Genomic DNA, 23,449 nt, shown 5'->3' with positions numbered 1-23,449 from the left:
TATGATTGGATACCTCATGACTCCCTTATAAACCACGTGTTTCCCGCTAGTTACCACATCATCCATTGGCCTACTTTAACCAAGGTGACTATGTATTATTCTTATTCATACTTGGTACGATAGTTCGTCTTTTCGCCTTCACCGTATGGCACCCACTAGCTTTAGGTGCAACCTCACTTTGGTATTCTTTCCTTTTAGGAAACCATTTGAGGCCCATCGACTTTACTTCATTGACCTAGGGGTTACCACACCATTTTAATCACTCCTTAGTGGAGAGAGGAATTCCATTAAGGCATTTCACCATCCTAGCATTTGGGATCATGAAAAAATTTTAATCGACTCTTTTCTTTTTAGAATTATTTCACAAACCCAATGCATGTGACATGGACTATGAAACCTTATGCTTTCATCTGACATGTGCTAATGCATGTGGAGACTTAACCTAAACCAATCATCATGTAATCATACACAACCATATCCATTCTGCGTTATGGCTTGAAAATATTAGAACATGCGACCATGTTCTTAATCAATTAATTCCAAGACAGTTGAACAAGAAACAAGAAACAAAACATTCATATCTTCACATGTACTATGCATGGCCGAAACATGCAAACCCTAGTATGCATGGATATTTATCTTATGCACTTAGAAATTCAAGCACATATTGTTAACACATCCTCCAGGTCATGGCCGAAATATGTCAACACTTGAAACACACATTACACAATCTTTTCATGAATTTAGAATTTTCTAATGCATTTGTTGCAACATTACCAATAAACATACATGTATAGCCGAATCGTGCATGTGAATATACAAATAAAAAAGTAAGTATTTCATGAACTTGAACCTCTAATGGATTCAGTTATGGATCAAGTATTCACTTACATTTCAGAACATGCAAATTTGAACCCTAGATGTGGCATCACATCTCCTCTTCATGATGTAAATCAAATAATAGCTAACCAATCCAATAACATGATAAGGTATCATCACCTCAAATACAAACATACAAACAAACAAAGAAGTTTATATAGCATATACATAGGATATCCGAGAGTAAGCTAGAGATTTACTTACAAAAATCCAATGTCCAATAAAATAAGCAAGTTGAAAGATGTAGTAACATACTGATTATGCACAAAGAATAATGCGGTAGCTATAGCACACCTTTGTGGTGTCGATTCCACAAGGAGACAAATTAAAAGAATAGCAGAAGGAACAAAGAAACTAAAAAAAAAATTAAATAAGTAATAGAGAACAAAGATTAATTTTAACTGCAAATTAAAGTGAAGCAAAGTGATTAACGGAAAAAGTACTCAAATTTGATCAACAATAGAGCGTCGAGAATCCCTTGCACAAATCCGGTATTTTAATTGTTCTTAATTCATTAGATAGCTCAATTGGGAACTCAATTCCTAAAATTCTCAATCGAAAGGTATAAATTTATAAACTAAAATTAAACCAAATGTAATCCTTTGAAAAATCATTCACCACTTTTAAAGTACATAAATTATTATCCCTATTGAAAAAATCTAATGACGACAATATACTCAGGGAGCGATATTACAGCAAAGAACTAATCAATATAGATAAATAATTAATCCAAACATAAGTAAAAAAAACAATCCATTCAATAGAAAAAGCATGATTGAATCCATAAACAGAATAAATTCTGTGATTATTCAGAAAAGAAAATATCAACAATGAATTGAGAATGATAAAACAAAAGAGTTTTAATAATTGAAAATAAAATATATAAATTAAAAAATACTATCTAATTTGCAAGTTTATCCCTAACCCTACATGAAAATTTAATTGCCCACAAATATAATAGACAACAAAAATCTCAAGAGAAAACTAAAGTGAAGGGCATCTATGGAGTCAATTTTCTTCTTCCAATCCGTGCTCCACACCACCAAGGCGCTGTTGTTCCCCCACCAAAGACTCCCCTCGTTCTTTTCTTTTTTTCCAATATATATATATATATATGAGGTACTGTCTCCTTCATGCAGTAACCCAGTCCCTTGACTTGTATGGGGCCCATGTCCACTCCTTGTGTAATTCCGTATAACACCCAAAAAGCCCATGCCGCTCAAAGTTTAAAACCATAAAAATAAAAAATAAAAAACATCTCCCGTAGCCTTAATTCCCTCCAAGCCCAAACTTGTTGGGTCCACGTGAACTCCCAACTCAAAGTTGCCAATTACTCCAATTCAAAAGGCCGAAAGCAAAGGGCCCAGCGTCTCTCACTTGAAAGCCAAAATAATTCTTTCTTCTTCTTTTTTCCTTCTTCCTTTAAGCATTAGTGCATGCTTTACCTATATATAAAAAAAAAATTGAAATAAGAATGCAAATTATCTCTCACCAACCAATAATGCAATATTTGAGATTTAAAATATTGTAAAATCATGCTCAAATATATTTCAGTGTGAATGGATATCAAATTCCATAATATAAATTATATCTTATTATTTTATTCACATTTTAGTATTTTAATCCAATAATAGAGTATTTATAGTGCACTTTCGTGCACTCATCACACCCACCAACTTACTCATTACTAGTCCCTAGCAATTTTCATGCCCAAAACAATGAAAGAGACCAAAGAAAATCACACATAAAGGCCACCAAGTCACACTTTCCTGATTCACATATCAAAAAAATCTAACGAATCCAATAACCCATCAAGATCAATCTACTTATAGCAATCCACAGAGTGTGTGTGTGTTCTCCAAGTCATAACCATCTTACCACTAACCTTGACACATGCAACATCAAGAACGTCTCAAGCAAAAGGTTCAATTCCATAACTCATGGGTATAAGAGTGTTTCATGTAAGGGCTCTCTCTATGGAGTTGACAATGGGTGTACACACTCTTATGAGAAATTAGGCAACTATGTACAAGCAACAATCAAACATTGATCTTGTGATAGGAACACTAACAAATGAGATTTCTACTACTCCTTCCAAAAACTTACTTAAGATCACAATGGTCAATACAAAAGGTTGTAAAGTGGCTTGGGTTCAGTTACAAAAAATGATTACGTGCTGGAAAAAAAGTCTGTGGATGGTTCCGAAGCAATGTTGTTGGCCTTTGAGAAGGAGTCTATGCCTGAAGTCCCATTTGTAGTCCAGGAGACTGAGTTGGACACCGTGGAACCGCTAGATGAACTGGATGAAGAGCAGAAGATGTTGGAGGATTGTGTCTCTGAACCGGAGCCAGATGTACGTTTGGAAGTTTTTCCACAAGACAAAGAATACTTGACAGAATCTGAGGCAAATGAAGGTAAAAGGAAATATAAGAAAAAGATGCTTGTTAAAATGAGTTCTTCTCGGGTTCTTGCTCGATCCTCTAATCCTTCTCATGATTGATCCTATTTTCATATGGAATATTAGGGGTATTGGAACCTCAAAAGGTAGATTAAAAAAATTGATTGTAAGTCGAGACCAAAAAATGTTGCTAGGAGATTGGGATGTGCTTTGAAATTTGACAATTTCACTTCAAATAAGGTTGAGGGGGGGAAAATTTGGATTTTTTGGGATAGTATTCTGGAGGTGAGATTGGCTCGAATGGGAGAGCAATATGTTTCTCTTCAGGTAGGCGAAGGGGCTGAAAAGTTTTTGCTTACTGTTATTTATGCAAAATGTACAATGGCTGAATGGCGTATTTTGTGGGATTCTCTTATTATTCAAAATATGGGTTCACTCCCATGTATTTTTGTTGGTGATTTTAATATTATCCGGAATGATTCAGAGAAAAGAAGAGGTAGGCCTCGACCTCTTACAACTATGGAGGATTTTAATAACTGGATCCAACAGGAGAGTTTACTTGAAATGAATCGAAGGGGAGTACTTTTTCTTTGTGTAATGGGCAATATGGCCTTGCTCGTTCTTGGGCACGGTTGGACCGTATATTGATGGATGCCTCTTTTCTTTCTTTATTTCCTAATGCTATTTGCTCTTATTTTCCTAGCTCCACTTCGGATCATGCTCCTTTGCTTATAGAGTTCACACAAGACCCTTTCTCTTATGGTCCAGCCCCTTTTCATTTCCAACAGATGTGGGTGGGACATCATGATTTTATGGTTTGTGTTCGACATGCTTGGTCAGCCCGAGAGGGTGGGTCAGCCATTCAGAATCTGGTTATGAAGTTAAAGCAGACTAAAGTCGTCTTGCGGGAATGGAATAAAAGGGTCTTCGGTCTTGCACTGGTCTGGATTGCTGCTCTTGAAAATTAGGTTTAGGAGTTCAAAATACAGCTTCAATTAAACCGGGATGATAATCTAGAGAGAGTTACAAGTGGCAAATGCAGATTTGGTGACTTGGCGGCGTCAGGAAGAAATTCGATTGAATCAAATGGCAAGGCTCAAATGGGCTGTGGATGGTGACTAGAATTCCAAATTTTTTCATGCTTGCTTAGCCAATAAAAGGCGTAAGCAGGTATTAGAGATGCGGTCAAACGATGTGTTGTTTTAGGCCTTGTTTGTTTAGCCAAAACCAAAAATCTCATCTCATCTCATCTCAACTCATCATTACACCTTTTTCAAATCCCAATACAAAATATAATAAACAATCTAACTTTTTCAAATCCCAATACAAAATTAATATTCAAAAATTATATTATAACAATATTTTATTTATTATTATTTAAAACATCTCATCTCATCTCATCTCATCTGTGTAACCAAGCGGGGCCTTAGTCTCTCGAGAGTATTCACCAAGGTGCAGTAGATTATTTTTCATCTATTCTCCAGAGTGAACCATCGGCTGAACAACCTATTCTTGAGGGTCTTATTGATCTGGTTCTTTCTAAGGAGGAGAATGCCTCCCTGGTTAGTGCCCTTCATTGGAGGAGGTATTTGCTGCTTTGTCCTTAATTCCAGTTAACAGTAATCCTGGACCTGATGGTTTTGGCTCTGGATTTTACAAGAGCTGCTGGGAGGTGGTTAAATATGATTTATGGAATGCAGTGTTGGAATTATTTGCATCTAAGTCTCTTCCCAAGTTTTTTACAGCTTCTTACTTGGTTTTAATTCCAAAGGTGGATTCTCCTACAGGTTTTGATAAGTTCCATCCCATCAGCCTTTGCTTGATTTTTTATAAAATTTGCTCAAAGATAATTGTGAATCGATTAACCAGTCTATTGCCTCGATTGGTTTGGAGCAAGGTGCCTTTATCCCAGGTAGAATTATTTTTGAGAATATAAGCCTCACTCAGGAAATGTTCAATTCTATTAATAAACGGAATCATGGTGGCAATATTATGTTAAAAGTTGATATGGCAAAAGCATATGATCGCGTTGATTGGAATTTTCTGATTAAGGTCATGTTGAGATTTGGTTTCTCGTCTTAATTATGTGACTTGATTTTCTTTTGTATTTCTAGTCCCTGGTATTCGGTTATGATGAATGGGACAATAAAAGGTTTCTTCCTGGGAGGTCGTCGTCTTTGACAAGGTGATCCCCTATCTCCTTATTTATTTATTACCCAGCAAGAGATCCTTTCCTGGATGATTAATCAGAGTGTGGCTACGAATAGATTTGGCCACTTTCATTAGGTCAGAGGTATGCCTATTATTTCTCATTTAATGTATGCTGATGATGTGGTTATTTTTTCTAATGAGAGCCACAAGTTGGTTTGGGTACTTTTAAGTATCTTGGGTCAGTATGAAAGATGGTCGAGACAGGCTATTAATAAACACAAGTCTACATTGTATTGCTCGAATAAAATCTCCCCTACTCATAAATGCCATATGCTCCATGGCACCAGTTTCATGGAGAGGCAGTTTCCATTCCAATATCTTGGAGTGCCCATTATCATCTGGCGTCTTAAGCAATTACATCTTAAAGGAATGGTGAACAAAGTAAGGCAAAAAATAAGTGGTTGGAAAATACGGCTATTGTCTTTGGAGGAAACTGATTTTTGTTACGCCATGTTATTTCAAGTATGGCCCTTCACCTATTTGTTGTTTTACAAGTCCCTCAAGCAATAATTGATAAGATCCAACAGCTGATGAGTTCTTTCTTTTGGGGTGAATCAAATGGAAGAGATAAAAAGAAATGGGTGGCGTGGAACCATATTTGTAGGCCTGTGGCAGAAGGGAGTCTCGGATTGAGGCATCTCCAGGACATTCAGACAGCCTTGCATATGAGGTTTGCTTGGAATCTTCTACAAGGTAACTCTCTCTAGGAAAACTTTTTTAAGGCTAAATATGTGGGATCGAAACCTTGGTTCCTTATAGATGTTAACAAAGGTTCGAGGTTTTGGAAAATGATTGCTCATTGTATCCCTTTGATATTGAATAATTCCAAATGAAGAGTTCAAGAAGGAGATAATTTTTTCTGGTATGAAAAATGGAGGGAGAATGGACCCTTGATTAATGATTTTCGGGTTGTGGGTCAGACTTTGTTGAAAATTAAAGAATGTTGGCTGTCAGACAGTTGGGATCTGAATCTGTTAGAGAATTTGGTTGGTTTGGAGAATGTGGATGATATCTTAGCCTCTTTATCTAGGTCTAATTCGGGGAAGGATGTTCTTGTCTGGACCCAAACAGAAACAGGTATGTTTTCCACTAAATCAATATGGCATTGTATTAGAGCCTGAGGGAGCTCTTTAGACTGGCATTCTTGGATTTGGCATAAAAATCTCCCCTTAAAAATGTCTATTTAGTTCTGGAAGGCTTGGCACAAGGCTTTGAGTGTAGATGATCGGTTGCATCGTATTGGCATTTCAATTGTTTCCAAATGTGAGTGTTGTATTGCAGGTCAATATGAAGACATTAATCATGTTCTTTTTTAGGGAGATTTTTCTAAAAAAATCTGGTCAATTTTTGGTAATCTCTTTGGGCTTCCTCTTCGTAGCAATTGGAAAAACCAAGTGGGTATTATAATTTGCCTTATGCCTATCATAGTTACTAGGAGACTTTGAAGGAGAATATGCCTAGCTCATATGGAGGGCATTTTCAAATCACATGAAATTGTTCTCAAATCTATTTGTGTATGGCTTAGTACCCTTTGTAAGGGTTTTGATAATTCTTACAGGTTGTCTCATTTTGATGGTATGATTCTTGAGACACTACAGATCAAACTTGCCCCTTTAAAAGAGAGGTGGTGCAAAATTGTCAAGTGGCATAAACCGCCATCAGGGTGGTTTAAATTGAATACGGATGGGAGCAGTCTTGGCAACCTGGTTCTTGTGGTAATGGCGGTGTCATTCGAGATGATCTAAGATGGCTTGTGCAAGCATTTGCCTCCCCTGTTGGTTTTGGTTCCAATAATAAAGCGGGACTTCTGGCACTTCTTAATGGCATGCAACTATGCAAGGTACTTCAGCTCTTCAAATTGACTATTGAGGTTGATTCAATGGTGGTTATTTCTTGGTGGTAGAGAGGGCGGTGTGGGGTTTGGTACGTAGAGGACTATTGGGAATAGATTGGTGGTTTGGCTCATTCTCTTAAATGTCATTTTCAGCATGTATTATGTGAAGGAAATAAGGTGGCAGATTGGTTGGCCAAGAATGGTGGCAATGGTGTCGATTTGGTCTATACTAGTAACTCAACATTGCCTTGGGTCCTGAGAGGTTTGATCTAGTTGGATTTAGCTGGCTTTCCTTCCTTAAGATGTCGATGAGTTTTTGTTTTTGGTTGTTGTTTTTTGGTTATCATGGTTTTTCATTATGTTTCGTAGGCTTGTCTAGGGTCTTTTTTGGGATTGTTTTGGGATTTGCTTTTTTGTTACCACGGTTTTCCACTGCCATAAGTGAGAGTGTTATTAATAAATTCGGGAGGGCGTCACTATTGGATAGGTGATTGCCCACTCTTTTCAAAAAAAAAAAAATCATCACATTTTAGCCTTATTGACTCACTCAAAAAATGAGTAGCACTAATGCTATCCCAAGTGCAGGAGGATGTCGTGTAATAATTAGGAATAAATTCCTAGATCATCTCCTCAGGAAAAGTTACTTAAAAATCAAACTCGTTGAAAAAAATGAAAAACTTTATAAAGAGAAAATAAAATGATGGTATGTGCAATGGATGGAAAATGGTACTAGTCATGGACTAGATTCATGTTTTTAGATTTTGATTGTCGGATTGGAATGTAAAGGACTAATGGATTAAACTCAGAAATTAATAAAACTAAATTAAGAATTAAACTAAATTAGAAAGTAATTGACAAAACATGAACTGAAAATTGAAAATGCCCAAAACCAAGATTCTAGAATTCATCTTTGTATTTAAATCACAAATTCTCAAAATAACACATAACAATTGTAATCACTATTAAATGAAGGCTTAAGGAAGGGAGAAAAATAAATAACATGAAATAAGTAAACAGTAAATAAATTACCCAAACTTCTAAGCCAAAAAAATCTCAAAAGTATTCCATAAACTTTAAACTGAAGTTAAATAAAATAGAGAACGAAAAGTCTAGACGAAAACTCCTCTTCACCAGTCAATTGAAATCTAAAGCAAAAAGAACAACTTCTCATGTATCACTCTTGAAAATTAATCTCCAAACCTTTAATGAAAACTTTAGGACAACTCCTCTACTCCCCACGTATGATGTTTCAGAAAAATTCAAAAACAAAATCTCTCAACCGAACCTTTCTTGCAATAAATTAAGGTAATACACTTAATGAGAACTTCTAGAACAATTCTTTTGTTGCATGAAACCAACTAGCACACTTGCAAGAAATTAAGGTTTTACACTAAATGAAATAAAATTCTCGAACAATTCTTAGCACACTTAATATAAACTCTAAAACAACAAAGCATTAAAGCCAAAAGAAAAAAAAATGCCGAACAAACAAAATGTTTAAGTAAAAAAAAAAAAAAACTGCCGAACACAAGAAAGAGCCAATTATTTAAAGAACATAACAAAGCAAAAAAATTGTTCTTCTCCTTCGGACTGCACCCATTATTTAAAGAGCCAATCCACCGACTTCAATGATGTCCAATTTGGTGGAAGCCTTCAATCACGCCTCTTCATCTCTCAAATTCTAGAAATTCCCCACCTATTTTTACACAATCATGCACCCACGACTGACTCTTTCACTCCTTCAACTGAAAGCTTCTCATTGCTGTAAACATTGACCCAGCTTGCATGTGTCTTTCTTTTCATGCTTTCCATTTTCCTTTTTCGGTGGTGTTAATTGTTGACTACATCACATGCAACTCTCTATCTTCCTTCATTTCGGCTACCTCTTCCTTAATTTAAGTTCTTTTTCCACACATGTTTCTTCAAAGCTTCCTTCTTTATACATGTCAAGCTTCAATGAATTTCCACCGATTTCTCCTCTCTCATCTTATTCAATCGGTTTCTCAATTCAAACCAAGCACGCTCAAACCAAGTCCAACATGGCTACACACCTCCAAAAAATTCCCTCTAATCCCACGTCTCTCTCACCATCCATTGCTTTATACAAGTCAAGCACGGCTCTCTTTCCCTTTTTGAATAATTCTCACGTCCCTACACGTCTCTCTCTCAACTCACACGTCTACCTCTCTTGTTCAATGACTCAAGCACCGACTTACCTCAACTCTAAAGCATCCACCGAATCTTCCTTCAATTCCAGCATAACTCAATTCCTGCAAGAGAATTAAAGCTGCCCAGTAAGATAAATTCCCTCACGTCCAGCCAACTCAAGCACGTCTCTTCTCACCCTCTCTATAATTCTCTACTCGGTGCTTCCTCAATTACCACCACGTACCCCTCTCTTTTCTCCCTCTCTACTCATGACCAACACACCTCAACTCCCTTTTATCCCCCACGTAACCTGCCCTCTCCCTCCAATCAAATTAATCCAGCCGACTCTAAGAGAATAAACTCACCAAGCAGAAAATTAAGTTCATGCACACCGATTCCAAGCACAGCTCACTCTCCCTCCAATCAAATTAATCCAGCTGACTTCCATCTTCAATTTCTCACCTACTCATGCACCGATACTTTCTTTCTTTTTCACACCTTTATTCTACCGTCCAGCTACACACACACACACACACACACACATATATATATATATAGATGGTTGAATTCGATGCTTCTCCAATTCAAGCACGGCACCTCTCCTTTATTTTCTTCATCTAGCAATATATATATATAAATAGCTGCCCCAAGTTGCAAACTCATTCCTCGAATTCATGGCTCTTCATTAATAATCACCACCAACTCCACAAGTCAAGTAATTCACGGCACCTCCCTTTTTAGACTTTAACTTTGCATTGACAAGCAAAATATTTTCTTCATCGCATGTGCTTATGAACAATCAAGATAAGAAAGTCACCACTGAAAGGTCTTCATTTTGTATCTTCTTTTTCAGCTACCAAGTACTTCCTTCATTCTCTTCATTCCTCTCAATTAGTATGAATTTTTGGTCGAAAGTTCCAATCGGATCCCATTTGAATTTTATTTAAACTGAAAATAATAAGAAAGAAATAACACTCAAAAATAAATTAAAAGAAAAATAAATTATCAAAAACAGACTATATATGTGAGGAAATATTGTCCCATTAAGTCATAATTCTAAAATTAAGCATAAACATGATATCAATCAATTAAAAATCACAACTCGTATTTATGCTTATTAACCATTTTTCCATCTAAAACCAATAATAGTGTCACGAAGAATTTAAAATACATTGGTTTTAAATAGCTAAAATATGCAATATTTCAGCTCAATCACTTATAGATTCTAGGGTTCTCATAAACATCATTTCTCAACTCCTCTAACTCAGTCAACTGAAATTTTCTAAGCTTACCTGCTTCTCTCATGTCAAAATTGAAATGCTTGATGGCCCAATAAGCTCGATGCTCAAGCTCCACAGGTAAGTGGCAAGGCTTTCCAAAAACAAGCCTATAAGGTGACATGCCTAAGGGAGCTTTGAAAGCTGTACGGTAGGCCCAAAGCACATCAACTAGTCTTAAAGACCAATCTTTGCAATTCGGGTTTACCCTTTTTTTTAAAATTTGCTTAATTTCCCTGTTTGCAAGTTCTACCTGTCCACTTGTCTAGGGATGGTAGGTAGTAGAGATCTTTTGTACCACCCTATATTTTTTCATCAAAGCCTTAAAAAACAGTTGAAAAAATGTGTACCCCAATCACTGATGATAGCACGTGGTATTCCGAATCGAGATAACACATTTTCTTTGAGAAATTTAATTACAGTCCTATTATCATTGCTCCTGCAAGCTGCTACCTCTACCCATTTTGACACATAATCTACTGTCACAATAATATATTGATATCCACAAGAAAGAGGAAATGTTCCCATAAAATCAATGCCTCAACAATCAAAAATTTAAATCACTAAAATTGGGTTTAAGGGCATCATATTACGACGGGATATAACTCCTAACTTTTGACACTTTTCACATGAGCGATAATAGATGTTTGCATCCTTAAACAAGGTGGACATATAAAATAGACACTGCAAAATTTTTACAGCTGTTTTATTCATTGAAAAGTGGCCCCCACAAGCTTGGGAGTGACAAAATTCCAAGATGCTAGCAATCTCTTCATTAGGGATGCAACTCCTTAAAATTTGATCAGGACAGTATTTGAAAAGAAAATGGTCATCCCAATAGAAATTAAGTACCTTAGTCATGAACTTCCTCTTGTCTTAAGCACTCCAATCCACTGGTATCTCACATGCAGTCAAATAATTCACAATATAAGCAAACCATGGTAGAGAAGTAATAGATAGTAAATGCACATCAGGAAAATCATCCCTGATTAGCAAGTGGTCAGAGGTGTCCTTAAATGTGAGCCTCGAGAGATGGTCAGCCACTACGTTCTCCACTCCTTTCTGATGGTGATGTCAAATCCCTATAAAAGTAAAATTCACCATATTAATCATGCCTTAGCATCCTTCTTTGTAAAAAGGTAATTAAGGGTTGCATGATCTGTGAAAATAATAATAGGAGAGCCAATCAAGTAAGCACCAAACTTATCCAAAGCAAACACTACAGCTAGCAACTCTTTTTCAGTGGTGGAGTAATTCATCTGAGCACTATTTAGAGTTCTACTAGCATAGTAAATAACAAAAGGCTTCCCCTCCCTTCACTGTCGAAGAACAGCACCTACAGCAAAATCACTGGCATCACACATGATCTCGAAAGATAAAGTCCAATCAGGTGGCTGCATTATGGGTACTAAGGTAAGTTTGCCAATTAGCATTTTAAAAGCCTCTTGACAAGCTTGTGTCCACTCAAACGGGACATCTTTAGCTAAGAGGTCACATAGTGGTCTAGATATGGTAGAAAAATTTTGTATGAATCTCCTATAAAAGCCCACATGACCAAAAAAGGATCTCACATCCCTAGGTGTAGGCAACTTAGAGATTAATTCAATCTTAGATTGATCAACCTCTATCTCCCTAGAAGAAATAATATGCCCTAAGACAATACCTGAAGGTACCATAAAGTCCCAATTCAAAACCAATTCCTTCTCCTCACAACGAGTCACACCCTCTATAAATTCAATAAGCATGCATCAAAAAAAGATCTAAAAATAGTCAAGTCATTCATAAAAACTTCTATGCAATTTTCAACCATGTCACTAAAAATTCTCATCATGCAACGTTGAAAAATAGCAAGTGCATTACACAATCCAAATGACATTCTACGAAAAGCATAAGTACCGAAAAGACAACTGAAAGTGGTTTTATCCTGGTCTTCTAATGCAATTTCAATTTGATAATAACCAGAATGGTTATCCAAGAAACAATAGAAAGGATGACCAGCCACATACTCAAGAATTGGATCAATAAAAGGGAGAGGAAAATGGTCTTTCCAGGTGGCAGCATTCAATTTTTTGTAATCAATGCACATCCACCACCCATTCACAAGTTTTGTTGGGACTAACTCTCCCAGGTCATTCTTCACCACAATAACACTTGACTTTTTAGGAACAACCTGTGTAGAACTTACCCATTTACTATCAGGAATATGATATATGATTCTTGCATTTAATAGTTTCAACACTTCATTCTTCACCACTTCTTTCATAGTAGGATTAAGCCTATGCTGGGGTCTCTACAAGGGCTAGTTCCTTCCTCCAAATTAATTTTATGAGAACAGACCAAGGGACTAACACCCTTTATATCAGCAATGCTCCAACCTAAGGCTGACTTATGCTCACTTAGGGTCCAAATTAATTTCTCACCTTGAGACTCAGACAATTCAGATGAGATAATAACTGGAAAAGTTTCACCTGGACTAAGGAAAACATGCTTTAAACCCTTAGGCAGAGGCTTCATTTTAACTTTGGGTGTTTCCACACTTGAAGGAATTTGTTTTTCACTTTTCTCAAGCAACTCCTCAAACTTCAGTTGCCATGCCCGAGTGCCATAATCCCGAGTTCTATAAAAAATAGCACAAGTATCAACTACATCAGATGAATCACTGATAGAATCAAACTCATAATTAACTAGAAAATACTCAAGGGGACCAAAATCATGAGCTAAAGAAACTCCCCTATCCATGAGTGAGTCAATCATGTATGTCTGGTGGCTCTCGTCATCATCTTCTGGTTGTTTTGCAATATGGAAGATATTCACCTCAAGAGTCATCTTTCCAAAGGACAGCTTTATAAGCTCATTTGTACAATTAATAAGAGCATTAACAGTGGCAAGGAAATGCCTACCTAAAATCACAGGAATTTTAGAAGTAGTATCAACAATAGAGCTAGTGTCAAGGATTAGGAAATCAATAGGATAATAAAATTTGTCAATTTGAATTAGAAGATCCTCTACCACACCCCAGGGTACTTTGACTGAATGGTCAACCAATTGCAATACTACAGTGGTTGGTTTGATTTCTCCCAACCCCAACTGCAGATAAATAGAATATGGCATTACATTCACACTAGCTCCTAAATCTAGCAAAGCTTGCCCAAACTCATGATTTCCAATGCTGCATGCAATGGTTGGGCAATCAGGATCCTTGTACTTTGGAGGAATCTGCTGCCCAATTAGAGCACTAAGTTGCTCTATCAGGAATGATGTCTTCTTCACATGGTGCTTCCTCTTAACTGTACACAAATCTTTAATAACTTTCGCATAAGTAGGAACTTGTTTAATAACATGCGAAAGAGGAAGGTTTATTTTTACCTGCTTGAGGTTCTTCAAGATTTCATTGTTAGGATCCAAAGTTCGCTTATTCGGTTTTAAAACTTGAGGAAATGGCACCTTAACTGAGCTCTTTATTAAATATGCTTCTTTGGGCAGCTCGACACCACTATTGCTTTGATCATCTTCCACATCCTCTGATTTTTTCATTGTTGGGATGTGTAAAGACTTACCACTTTGTGTCACAATGGCATTCACATCCTTCAAATTCTCTTGTGCCACGTGTTGACCACGGGGTGCGAACTGAGCTTGAGAAGGGAACTTTCCTTGCTCATTCACACTCAAGGAGCTCATCAATTTGGACATATGACTCTTTATCTCTTTGTTTTCTTCAAAGACCTGCGTAATTAAAGATTCAAATTTTTGGTTAGTCTTACCCTGTGCTTCAATAAAAGCATGCAAAGTGTCTTCTAAAGGAGTTCTAGAAGATGAAGGTGCATGATATGGTGCAGGATATGATCTAAGGGATTGTACAGGTGGCTGGTTTTTAGACTTCCAGCTAAAATTGGGGTGATTGCGCCACCCCGGATTATAGGTATTAGAGAAAGTTGTAAAAGGTTTCATGTACATACCTAAGGCATTACATTGTTCCTCATACATCCCTCTCATCTCAGCAAATGTGGGACACTCTTGGGCAAGTGATCCACCTCCCACACACAAAACATGGTCTAAAAGATTTTGCATGATTAGCCATGTGTGTTGGCTTAGTCTTGAAAAACTCTAACTCCCTAGTGAGCATCTCAACCTTAGCCTTTAGGTTATCATCTTCCTTGAGATGGTAAATTCCACCACCATTTAGGTTTCCTGCAGGTTGTGACCTATTTGTGCACTCAATAGCACTAGGTCCAGTCCAAGTGTGAGCTTTTTCAACAAGCTCATTGAGGTATTCTATGGCCTCATCAAGATCTTTATGTAAGAACTCACCATTACACATCATCTCCACAAATTGGCGCTCTCTAGGTGTAAGTCCCTCATAAAAATAGCTCACTAAGCGCCAATTCTCATACCCATGGTAAGGACACATACTCAATAGCTCCTTAAATCTCTCCCAAGACTAATACAAAGTCTCACTGTCCTTTTGTGCAAAGGTGGAGATTTGCCTTTTTAAAGTATTGGTCTTATGTTGGGGAAAGTATTTATTAAAGAAGATATGAGTCATCTCATTCCATGACCCAATAGATCATGGTCTCATCGAGTATAGCCAACTCTTAGCTCTATCCTTCAAAGAGAAAGGAAATAACTTAAGTCTCTCACAATGTCATCAGTTGCATTTTGACTATGAAAAGTCACAACTACTTCCTCAAACTCCCTAATGTGCACATATGGATTTTCATTTTCCAAGCCATGAAAAGTAGGGAGTAACTATATCATCCCTATTTTAAAATCCAATTGGCGAGTATTATCTGGAAAATGATGCATGATGGTGTGGTTGTGTGTGTAGGGTGAAGGTAATCTTGAAGGATTCTAGTGGGTTGATCTCTGTGTTCATTCATTTCCTCAGAATTAGAAAAATTAGACTCTAACTTTGACTCTAACACAGGTCTACAAGCAAACTGACCTAAGGCGTCTCTATACCTATGCATGCAATGATGGGAACCAAGGTAGAGCTAGCCTTAAAGATCCTTTGCAAGTTCAGATGGGCCAATTACAAGATCAAGAGCCAAGAAGATCAATAAAGCAATGCAAGGATTGGTGCAATCCACTTGGGATGAAGCTAGGAAGAGCCCAGTACTCAATATGGGCTTGAAAGAAGAAAACCAGTTTTGATCCACTTGATACAAGCTGTGGAAGACATGACTCAGAGATAGGGCCTATTGTTGTTAAGGCTTTCAATTTATTTAAAGGGTTTTTATTATTAGTTTAGAATAAGCGGGCTTGAGGATGCTTAGCCCACATATGTCTTATTTCTTATGAATTAGGATTTTTGGGAAAACCTTGCATTTTGGCCAAGGGCTTATTTGGAAAGTATTATATTATTTGAACTAGGGTTTTTAGAAGTTACTGTTACATGGCACTATTCACACTACAGTACCTGCGGCACTATTGACTTAAGGTTTTTAGGAATTGTTTATTTAAACCACTTGTAGTCTCATTTGAGAAGGCAGACAATATTAAATTTTCATTTTGAGTTGAGTTTACTCATCTTGTTCTTGATTGAACTTCTGAACTTATCAAAGGCAAATTACAATCTTTGTGGCGTTCTTCCTTATAATCTAGGTTCTTGAGACCGGTTCTTCAACGAATCTAGATTTTAATATAATCTAGGTTCTTGAAACGAGATCTCAAAAGGTCTAGATTCTCCATTCATAGACTTGAGTTTGGCTTTCTTGGGTTTGTTTTTCCAATATTGTTGTTGGGTTTCAAAGCGAGTCGATTGGGGTTCACATCATGCAAGGTAGAGAAAAATGCAACACTAAAAAAAACAAAACTATAAAATAAATAAATAAATAAAGATGCAACAAGCTAAAAGAGAGAACGAAGTTACCTCCTTTACAAACAGTGGAAAGGAAAATTATCTAACAATTCTTCTACCGTTTCCCCGGCAATGGCGCCAAAATTTAATTACGCCCAACGAATAACGCGGTAGTTGTAGCACAATTTTGGAATGTCGATTCCATAAGGAGACAAATTAAAAGAATAACAGAAGGAACAAAGAAACTAAAGAAAAATATTAAATAAGTAATGGAGAACAAAGATTAATCTTAGTTGCAAATTAAAGTGAAGCAAAGTGATTAACGGAAAAAGTTCTCAAATTTTATGAACAGTAGAGCGTCGAGAATTCCTTGCACAAATCCGGTATTTTAATTATTCTTAATTGATTGGATAACTCAATTGGAAACTCAATTCCTGAAATTCTCAATCGGAAGGTATAGATTTATAAAACAAAATTAAACCAAATATAACTGTTTGAAAAATCATTGACCACTTTTAAAATACGTATATTATTATCTCTGTTGAGAAAATCCAACGACAATAATATACTTAGGGAGTGATATTGCAGCAAAGAACTAATCAATATAGATAAATAATTGATCCAAACATAATCAAAAAACCAATCAATTCAATAGAAAAAGTATGATTGAATCTGTAAACAGAATAAATTCTGTGATTATTCGGAGAAGAAAATATCAACAATGAATTGAGAATGATAAAATAAAAGAGTTTTAATAATTGAAAATCAAATACATAAATTAAAAATAAATTTAAAAAATACCATCTAATGTGCAAGTTCATCCCTAACCCTACTTGAGAATTTAGTTGCCCATAAATATAACGGACAACAAAAATCTTATGAGAAAAATGAAGTTAACGGCATCCATGGAGTCAGTTTTCCTCTTCCAATCCGTGTTCCACACCCTCTCCTTTGGAAATCCTTCACTGTGTGCATGGGTGCCACTTGGCAAAGTGTGTGTGTGTCTTGCTTTGGCCAAAATCCCTATACCTTCTCTAGGTGATCTTTTGCCTTCCCAAGACAAGTCCCTTGGCCTTCCCTCTATGCATGTTGCCGGTCTCTCTCTCTCCCTTTGCAGTTTGATTGAGCTGAAATATTGCGTATTTTAGCTATTTAAAACCAATGTATTTTAAATTTTTCATGACACTATTATTGGTTTTAGATGGAAAAATGGTTAACAAGCATAAATATGAGTTGTTAAGTTTAATTGATGGATATCATGTTTATGCTTAATTTTATAACTATAATTTAATTGGACAATATTTCCTCACAAATATAATATATTTTTGATAATCTATTTTTTATTTTAATTTATTTTTAAGTGCTATTTTTATCTACTTATTTTCAGCTCAAATAAAATTCACATGAGATCCGGTTGGAACTTTTGACCAAAAGTGCACACTAATTGAGAGGAGTGAAGAGAAGGAAGGAAGCGATGTACCTGGGTAGCTAAAAAAAAAACGACGAAGACTTTTGTTGGTGACTTTCTTACTTGGTTGTTCATAGATGCATGCGGTGAAGAAAATTATTTGTGGTGGACAAACATATGCAACGTAAAAGTCTTTAAAAGAAAAATGGAGGGGAGTATTAGACTTGGACTTGAGGCGGCTATTTGATATTTGCTTACTCTATTGGAGGAAGTGGATTGAGGTTGGGTGAGAGGGAGTGTGAATGTAATTGGGCGACAGCTTGTTGTTGTTGTTTGGCTTGACTTTTATGTGAGAATCAAATATTTGATGTCAGTTGGTGCAGCTAAAGTGGACTTGATTGAAAGTGCTTAATCCCCCGGTGCTAAAAATGTGGTATTTGATAGTCAAGTAGAATAAAATAAATTTGGTGTTGGCTGGAATTAAAGAATGCATTCAGTGTGAAAGGAGTGAACCAACTTCACGTCTGGCTTGAGGCGGCTACAAATATTGATATTCCTTGCTCTATTCGATTGGGGGGGGGGGGGGGGGGGAGGGGGGAAGGACGTGGGAGTGTGAAGATCTGTGCTTGATTGATTAAAAGAGAGAGTCAGTGCTGATGGAGAAAAGAAAGCAGATGGTAATTGATTATGTGAAGTCGGTGGGGATTTGAGATAGATGTCGGTGGGATTTAAAGGAAGTGTAGGTGAAAGTCGGTGCTTGGTTGTTTTGACTTCATTAAATCCTTTTTCCTTGAATTTTCTAGAAAGTGAAGAGGGAGTCAGCTGGAATGAATTAATTTTGTTGATTGGAGAGAAGTTGGAGTGAAGGGAGTGTCGGTCTGGGATTGGTTTCTTAGAGGGGGTTTATTCGTTCAGTAGGGACGTGAGGTGGTTTGTAAAAGAAAGGAGAGAAGTCGGTGGTACGTGAGGAGAGAAGAGATGAGTCAGTCGGTTGAAATAATTTGATATTGCTGAGAGTGTAGGTCTACGTGGGGAGTTGAGAGATGCTGAGAGAGGATTGACGTGGTTGGAGTTTTATTTTTCTTGGGCTTCTTTATGTTTTTCGTTCGACATCTAGGGGATGTAGCTTCTTCTTGATAAATTTCTTTTAGTTTCAATTTCTGTTTTCTACAGTTCAGCGACGGCGTGGGTTTAATTCTCTCGGCGTCGGCTAAATATATTTCTGTTTTCTCTCGTTGCCGGAGATTGCAACGTGTGATAATTTTTTTCAAAGAAAAAAAATATATTTTAGTAATCTTTTGCTAATTTTTTTTTCTCATATTCTTTTTACAAGCACAATTTTTGTTATTTTTGACGGGAAAGGGATCAAGTAACATTGCTTCCATATTCATATCATTTGGTAATCTCATTCCAAAATTATTTCTTTTACTTTCTTGCTTGTTTCTCATTTATCTTTTAGTTTTTGAATGTGCTTGATCCTCTATGATGAATGATCTCGTGGCAACGTGATTAAACTGGTAGATTGAGGAGAAATGAAATTGTTTTAAAAGAATTGGTTGATACTTTGTCTGGTGATTCTAAAAATTCTCATTCTAATACCATGGTTGATAATCATAGTGTTCATGACGAGTTCGAAAATGAGGAGGCACAAAATAATCCACCAATGAGAACTTTGCGTGAGTATTTGCGGTCAACAAGGACAAGTACTCCATCTTGCATGATTTTTCCTACGAATATGGGGAATTATGATTTAAAACCAGGAGAAATTCAATTACTTCCCAAGTTTTATGGCTTAGACTCAGAAAGTCCTTATTTGCATCTGAAAGAATTTGAAAAAGTTTGTGCAACTTTACAAACCCAAACTATCAATGATGATATTGTTAGATTAAAGTTGTTTCCATTTTCTTTGAAAGAAAAAGCTAAAAATTGGTTGAACTCCTTGAGACCAAGATCTATTAGCACATGGCAAGAAATGCATAGAGAATTTCTGAAAGAGTTTTTTTCTACTCATAGGACCAACACTCTTCAAAAAATATTATGAATTTTTCTCAAAAAGAAAATGAAACATTTTTTCAGTGTTGGGAGCGTTTTAAAAAATTATTGCTAACTTGCCCACATCATGGCTATGAGACTTGGCGCACCATTAGTTTTTTCTATGAAGGTTTAATATCTCAAATGCATCAGTTTGTAGAAATGATGTATAATGATGAATTTTTAAATAAAAATCCTAATGATGCTTGGGATTATTTTGACCAATTGGCTGAAAATGCCCAATCTTGGGATAACACAGATCGTTCTGATTGGTCAAATAAGTCCAAACTCAATGCCATATCTCAAGAGGGTATGTATGTCCTTAAAGAAAATGATGATGTGAATGCTAGGATAGCAAGTTTGACAAGAAAAGTCGAGGCCATGGAACTTAGGAAGGTAAATTCGGCTAAGGCCATTAAAAAAGAAGAAGAGAATTGTGGCATATGTGAGATTAGTGGACACCTACTCAGGATTGTCCAACAATCCCCGCTTTTAAAGAGGTGTTGCACAAACAAGCAAATGTCATGAATTCTTATAGGAGACCATTTTCTTCCCCTTATTCAGAAACATATAATCTTGGATGGAGAAATCACCCCAACTTTAGTTGGAGGAATGAGTCAAATTCAAATCAAAATCCTCAAGGGCCATCTTTTTCTACTCCTTATGTGCCTCCACATAAGAAAACCCTTGAGGAGACATTACAAACTTTTATGCAAGGGTAAGCCAATATTAACACTCAGACAATGCAGGTCATTACTGAGATGATAAGTTCCATTAGCGACTTGACCTCCGCATTGCACGCTCAAGAAAAGGATAAGTTTCCCGCTCAACCTCAGCCGAATCCCAAAGGTAAATTTGAGGTAAGAAATTCAAATCCTTCTGATTCAAAATTTGAACATGCCAAGTCCATCACCACTCTACGCAGTGGAAAAATAATTGATAAAAGTATTTCAACGAAAGTTGATGAGACCGACAATTCTTTAAATTCCAAGAGTGATGGTGAACTTAACAAGGTTGAGCTAGATATGCCTGTGAAAGCCCCAATACCTGCCCCATTTCCCCAAAGGTTGCAACATTCTCACAAGTTGGTTCAAAATGCTGATATTCTTGAAATTTTTAAACAAGTAAAAATCAACATTCCTCTGTTGGATCCAATCAAACAGATTCCATCGTATGCTAAATTTTTGAAAGATTTGTGCACAGTGAAGCGTACGATGAAAGTGCAGAAGAAGGCTTTCCTCATTGAGCAGGTAAGCGCCATCCTTCAGAACAATTCTCCACCAAAGTATAAAGACCCGAGTTGTCCAACAATTTCCTATGTGATTGGAAATTTTAAAATTGAAAAAGATTTACTTGACCTCGGAGCTAGTGTGAACCTCCTACCCTACTCGGTATATGAGTAGTTGGGTCTTGGTGAACTTAAACCCACCAAGGTAACACTCCAACTTGTTGATCGTTCAATTAAAATACCGAGAGGGATAGTTGAGGATGTGTTAGTGCAAGTAGGCAAATGTTATTTCCCAGTGGATTTCATTGTTTTGGACACAGAACCTGTCTTTAATGTTTTCACTCAAATTCCTATAATTTTGGGTAGGCCATTCCTTGCGACCTCAAATGCTTTAATAAATTGTAGGAGTGGTATGATGATAATTTCTTTTGGCAGCATGACTTTGGAGTTGAATATTTTCAATATTTGTAAACAACTTGGCGATGATGATGATGCGCATGAAGAAAATCTGATCCAAACTCTTGTGCAAAATAAATTTGATTTGTCAATTCTTTCTGACCCTCTTGAGGCTTGTTTGGTTCATGGTACAAATTTTGATGATGATTCTATGCTTGCATCTATAAATTTTTTGCTTGAATCTACTCCTATAATGGACACTGATAAATGGAGAACACGTTTTGAGGAATTACCACCTTATGATGTCGTGTCTCTCCCCTCAAGTGTACAAACACCAAAACTCGACTTGAAACCTCTACCTGCTGATCTCAAATATGCATTTTTAGGCCAAGCAGAGACATTACCAGTGGTTATCTCATCAAAACTGGATGAAATTCAGGAAAGCAAATTAATTGGTGTTCCCATTGAACACAAAGAGGCAATAGGATGGACCATAGCTGATATCAAAGGCACCAATCTTTTGATTTGTACCCACAGGATTTATCTAAAGGACAATTCTAAACCCTCTAGAGAGATGTAGCGTAGACTGAACCCCAACATGAAAGAGGTTGTCGGAGTAGAGATGTTAAAACTTCTAGATGTAGGGATCATTTACCCTATTTCTGACAGCAAATGGGTTAGTCCCACGCAGGTGGTACCCAAGAAATTTGGTGTGACTGTAGTTAAGAATGCTGATAATGAATTGATCCCAACTAGAGTTACTACTGGTTGGCGTATGTGCATTGACTACAGAAAACTAAATTATGTCACCAGAAAGGATCATTTTCCCCTACCATTCATGAATCAAATCATTGAACGTGTAGCGGGCCATAAATTCTATTGCTTCCTAGATGGTTATTCTAGATATAACCAAATTGAGATTGCTCCTGAAGATCAAGAAAATACCACTTTTACATGTCCATTTGGTCCCTTTGCATATCGAAGGATGCCATTCGGACTTTGTAATGCTTCTGCTACATTTCAACGATGCATGATGAGCATATTCAGTGACGTGGTAGAGCATTTCGTTGAAATATTCATGGATGATTTTTCTATTTTTGGTGATTCATTTGATGAATGTTTGACTCATTTGGAAAGAGTTCTGATTAGATGCAAAGAAAAAAATTTGATTTTAAACTGGGAGAAGTGTTATTTTATGGTCAGTCAAGGGAGATTGTTCTTGGTCACATTGTTTCTTCTCAAGGTTTTGAAGGGGACAAGGACAAAATTGAATTAATTTCTAAATTGCCCATCCTAAAGAACATTAGGGATATCAGATCTTTTCTGGGTCATGCAGGTTTTTACAGGAGGTTCATTAAAGACTTCAACACAATTTCTAGACCTTTGTGCAATTTATTGTCAAAGGAAAATTCTTTTGTGTGGACTGATGATTGTGAGTTAGCTTTTACAAAACTAAAAGGTATGTTGATTTCAGCCCCAATTATGCGATCACCTAATTGGAATTTACCATTTGAAATTATGTGTGATGCTAGTGATTATGTTGTTGGAGCTGTGTTGGGCCAACGTAAGGACAAAAAGCCTTGTGTTATTTATTATGCAAGTAGAACTTTAAATAGTGCTCAAATGAATTCTTCAACAATTGAAAAAGAGCTACTTGCAGTAATTTTTGCACTTACCAAATTTCGCTCTTATTTGATTGGATCTCAAATTGTCATTTTTACTGATCACACTGCGTTAAAGTACCTTTTAGCGAAAAAAGATGCAAAGCCTAGGTTGCTTTGCTTAGATGGATCCTTTTGCTACAAAAATTTGATTTGATAATTAAAGATAAAAAAGGAGTTG

The 23,449-nt window shown here is 36.5% G+C and overlaps 1 protein-coding gene and 1 non-coding gene across 2 annotated transcripts in view; one reads left to right on the top strand and one right to left on the bottom strand.

The window, feature by feature from the left end:
• Nucleotides 1–11,307: 11,307 nt before the first annotated feature.
• The window catches only part of LOC122318644, a 34,654-nt gene continuing 22,512 nt past the window's right edge, over nucleotides 11,308–23,449 (bottom strand). The window contains exons 2-3 of the mRNA XM_043136205.1: nucleotides 14,114–14,470; nucleotides 11,308–13,647 (exon numbers count right to left, since the gene is read on the bottom strand). Coding sequence (XP_042992139.1) covers nucleotides 13,591–13,647; nucleotides 14,114–14,470 — 414 coding nt within the window. The 3' untranslated portion in view covers nucleotides 11,308–13,590. The remainder of the gene's footprint in view (nucleotides 13,648–14,113; nucleotides 14,471–23,449) is intronic.
• LOC122274868 lies at nucleotides 15,136–15,243 on the top strand. Its single transcript, XR_006228408.1, has one exon. It is a non-coding gene; the product is annotated as a small nucleolar RNA R71 (small nucleolar RNA).

The sequence above is a fragment of the Carya illinoinensis genome, chromosome 8 (assembly GCF_018687715.1).
Source record: "Carya illinoinensis cultivar Pawnee chromosome 8, C.illinoinensisPawnee_v1, whole genome shotgun sequence".
In the NCBI taxonomy this organism is placed as follows: Eukaryota; Viridiplantae; Streptophyta; class Magnoliopsida; order Fagales; family Juglandaceae; genus Carya; species Carya illinoinensis.
Note: the sequence above shows the minus strand (reverse complement) of the source record. Positions and strands in the feature narration are given on the sequence as shown.